Below are 4,172 nucleotides of genomic sequence, written 5' to 3' on the forward strand. Positions count from 1 at the left end.
TACTCTTTCCTGCCATGGCGGGGGGTCAGACTTGATGATCTGCTCAGGTCCCTTCCGACCCTAGAAACTATGAAACTATGAAACTATGAAACACAGGTGTGTCCCAAATTTGCTAATCCAAAAGCTGCACTGGGAATGGACCTGGAGACCTGCCAACTGGTGGGTTAAATTCTCTGATAGTGTAAATAGGAAGAACAGCACCCGTTTCTATTGGTGGAGAATTTGGCCTCTTGTCTTTAACAGGGGCATATGGCCATCAGCATTTAGGTCTGAGGATCCAGAAAGGCCTGGTTCCTAGTCACACCAATCATTTCTTGCTGGCTTCTCCTGGAAGTAAGACTTCTCACTGTCACAAGACACTGTCACAGCTCATCAATCAGCACTTTGGAAAATCAGACCCAGGGTTTCTGAAATTACACACAACATAAGAGATACCACAGAAAATGTGGGATGCAAGATAGAAAGGTCCCTTTGAAAGCATTCTGACAACCCTTTTTCATTTATTAAAAGGAGATGATGAAATGCCACACAAGCAATTTAGTCATAAAACCATTAATTAACCTGCCCTCTTAATCAGGTAGTGTGGACCTATTCTGCATCTCCTCTAAGAGCTACAGCTTCTTTTCTGATTTGCTTTCGGTGGATAATCCTTAAGCTGGAAAATTCCCATTCCTGGCAAGGAAGGAAAATTACAGCAGTTCACTAGACATAAAGCTTCTTGCACTGGCAAAATCCACCTTTCACCTTCTCTGTCTCCATAGCTGGTGGTTTTATGGGGAGTTTCAAAAGCTGCAGTACAAGTAGCAAATCTCTATGCTCCATATAAATATGCCACTGCTAACTTCCATAAACTGAGGACAGAGACATGGCTGTCTGCTTCAAAGCACAGGACACTGCCATTTGAGCTCGAGGAAAATTGTCTGCAAGTGTTACTATCGTAAAATTTTTATTTTCCATGAATCAGTTCCAGCAGGTGATGTATTGATTTCCCAGTGAAGGGGTTTACATATGGAATCTCAGCTCTCAGTGGTGTTATATGCTAATGGCATATACTAAGGGGTTAGTGAAGCAAGTCCTATAAAACAGAGACACATTTCTTTTTTAAATGTGCCATTATCTCTGTTTAATTGGATTTATTCAAGCTTAATTCTTAGGCTACTGTAACCCCAGTCTCACATTATACTACATCTTGTCTGCCAACAAAAGTTATTTAACAGTGTAATGTGCAGTGAGAATGTCTCCAACCTAAGGGTACATTCAGAAGTCTACCTTACAATGTAGGTAATAAGAATAAAAGCAGGGGGAGGAAATAAAAAGAACAATGTAGAATGATTGTCTCTGGGGACCTAGATGGCTGGCAGTGGGCAATGATGCCAACTGTTTGCCTGCAACACCGGTTAGGGTCCACTGGAAGTAGGTAATAGCTTAAAGTTACTGCTTTCTCTTCTTTTAATTTAGATTACATTGGCATCCAGAGGCCTCAAATAGGAGTCAGAGGGCATGTCTACATGAGATAGTCACTGTGCAGTAGACAAATTAGCTCCACAGTAAACATCTCAGCATCTACACATGAACCCCTATTAGGCTGGAGTAAACAAATTTACTCCTCAGCAGGATAGTACTTGTAGACACAAGAACTGTTCTGCTGCAGAGTAAAAAACTCCACAGCACTGAAAGTGAAGATGCTGCCCCAGCGGGCTGGGGCACAAAGGTGCTTCAGTGCAGGGGTTGCCTGCCAGCTATCCCTGTACTGAAGCACCTTCATGCCCCAGCCAGCCCCTCTGCAGCACATTGAACCAGGGGGAGCAGCCCCGGGCTAGCAGGCTGACCCCGTCAGCTGGGGCTGCTCCGTTCCAGCTCAGCATGCTCAGTCCCAGGCTCATGTGAAGACATGGCTCCAGGGAACAATAAACTCCAGAAGCTCCAGAGTTTATTTGTGCACATTAATTGTATGTGTAGATATGCCTAGGGGGAAGCATCTAATGAAAAGCCCCTTTCCTGAAGGGTGTACAGCCTAAGTATATAAAGCAAGAGACAACAAGTAAAGATAAGAAACAGAGGGGGAAGGGCTGGATTGTAATGGAGTCTTTACTGCAATGGAGGAAAAAATTGGAGCATGGAAACCACCCTCACCACTGGCACAAGCTAGCAGTACTGCTGGTTGTCTGACTGAGACGAGCCAGGGAAAGTGAGGGAGCAGGGAGAGTCAGATAAATTATCCTCTGAATGAGTGGCTGGGGGTGAGGGGCATAGATGGAGCAGTGCTCAGAAGCTCTGCTGTTCTGGTTTTCTGATAATGTAGCTGATGGTGGTGGTCAATCTGGTACCTACTACCATTGACTGATGGATGGAGCAACACTTCAGAAGTCCTCAGTTCCTATCAGTTTCAATGGGAGTTAGTTGCCAAATATCTTGGAGGATTTGAGTCATAGTCTGCAATGACCAAAGCAATCTTTGCAAGTTATCACAGATTCAAGAATGACTCTGTTTTGATTTATCTGAAGAAGCTTTGCTCTGGTGCATCCTTGTGATGGAAAGCAATGTCCATGCATACAAATCTGCACATGCTGTGTCCAACACCCCAACAGCATAGTCTTCCTCTCCTCCTAGGAAACCCTGAAAATAAATGGGAAAACCTTATTTGAAGGCAGAATCTAACCAGTCCCCAGAGTAGTGAATCATTAGACAGGCACATGAGCTGGCAAAATAGATCAAATCTGTTTTTATGCAACAGGTGATAATGTTCATATCTCCCTTTCTTTTCCCCTTTCCTCAACAGACCACTGTTCATCTGGAAGGGAAAAACAAGCTGGTTGCAGACCTGAAAGGAGTCAAATCTGTCACTGAAATTAATGGAGATACTCTCACCAGCGTAAGTTCATGACAGTATATCCAGTATTGGAAAAATGTCATCGCTTACAGCATGTGATCAATACCATTGGAGTTCCTAATGGAGCTTGTAAGAGCAAATAGCTAACAAAATACAGAAGTATTGACGTAGAGGATTGGTTTATACATTAAGCCAGATTGTTTGCTAGTTCTACTGACTTCAGTGGAGCTATGTTGATTAACAGCCACTTAAAATCTGGCCAATGATGTATAATCCTGTAAAATAATTCATTATTCTATGTCTATACTTGGTATATGCATGTGGTTTCATTAATGGCCAGCTTCTACAAGGTGCTCTTAAGAAGGTATCCATCAAGTGATCATCGAAGGCATAATGTATATTGTAAACACACTGCATGACATATGCAATACACTGTCATCATCAAAGGACAACGGAGACACTGAAAAGTCTGAATCATCAAGGTTTCACATAACTGAAGAATGGTTTTTGTCATAATTACCAGAAGCAGTGGGACATAAGCCTGTTTCAGAAAACGAGAGGCTCAGATGAATGATTTCAGGAAAGGCAGGGCTAAACTGTATGTTCTTATTTTAGGATAGTTTAATGTACTACAACATTATTAGTGCAATTTAAATCAAATATGTTGTATGTGGTCTAGATCTGCAGGGCACAGTGTGGTTTGCAGGGTCAGGTCCTTTTCACTGGTTTAACAAGAGATTGAAACTTTGTGTTTTGCATTTCTTTGTTTTTTAGACACTCACTTCGGGAGACATCAGCTACAAGAGAATCAGCAAGAGAATCTAGATGCCCTTTGTGTTTCTATCCTTTTACTGTGCAAAATGTATCCAGTAAAGTACAATTTGTATTAAAGCCCCTTTGTCATTGTTTTAATTAGCATCTCATTTATCACGACATTTGTTCGTTCGTTCGTTCGATGTATATACCGCCCGTCCTCACAAGAGCTCAGGAGAACTTACAGTAAGGAAACAAAATTGCTTAAAAAAATAGGAGAGGACCAAGAGAACAAAAAACAACTTAAAAGGAAACTAGAATATCAATATAAAACAGAGACATCCTAAACAGCATCTCATCTCAGCTTTGTTTGGCTCCATTAGGAAATTCTTACAATGCTTCTGAAAGATGTCCAGGCTCAGGCTGCGAGCCTCAGCAGGGGGGGATTTCCAGAGCTGAGGAGCAACAGTGGAGGGTGACCTCCCATACGTCTTTGCCAAGCAGACTTGGTAGTAGTAGAAGATTGCTGTCAGCTGACCTCAGGGATCATCCTGGGCCATAAGGGAGAAGGCGATCCCTTCAGTATGTA

At 42.4% G+C, this 4,172-nt stretch overlaps 1 protein-coding gene across 1 annotated transcript in view; it reads left to right on the forward strand.

Annotated features, from left to right (window-relative positions):
- The window catches only part of FABP1 (fatty acid binding protein 1), a 6,184-nt gene extending 2,442 nt beyond the window's left edge, over positions 1 to 3,742 (forward strand). The window contains exons 3-4 of the mRNA XM_019553481.1: positions 2,780 to 2,872; positions 3,605 to 3,742. Coding sequence (XP_019409026.1) covers positions 2,780 to 2,872; positions 3,605 to 3,655 — 144 coding nt within the window. The 3' untranslated portion in view covers positions 3,656 to 3,742. The remainder of the gene's footprint in view (positions 1 to 2,779; positions 2,873 to 3,604) is intronic.
- Positions 3,743 to 4,172: the final 430 nt, after the last annotated feature.

The sequence above is a fragment of the Crocodylus porosus genome, unplaced genomic scaffold (assembly GCF_001723895.1).
Source record: "Crocodylus porosus isolate Cpor-Errol unplaced genomic scaffold, CroPor_comp1, whole genome shotgun sequence".
Taxonomy (NCBI): domain Eukaryota; kingdom Metazoa; phylum Chordata; order Crocodylia; family Crocodylidae; genus Crocodylus; species Crocodylus porosus.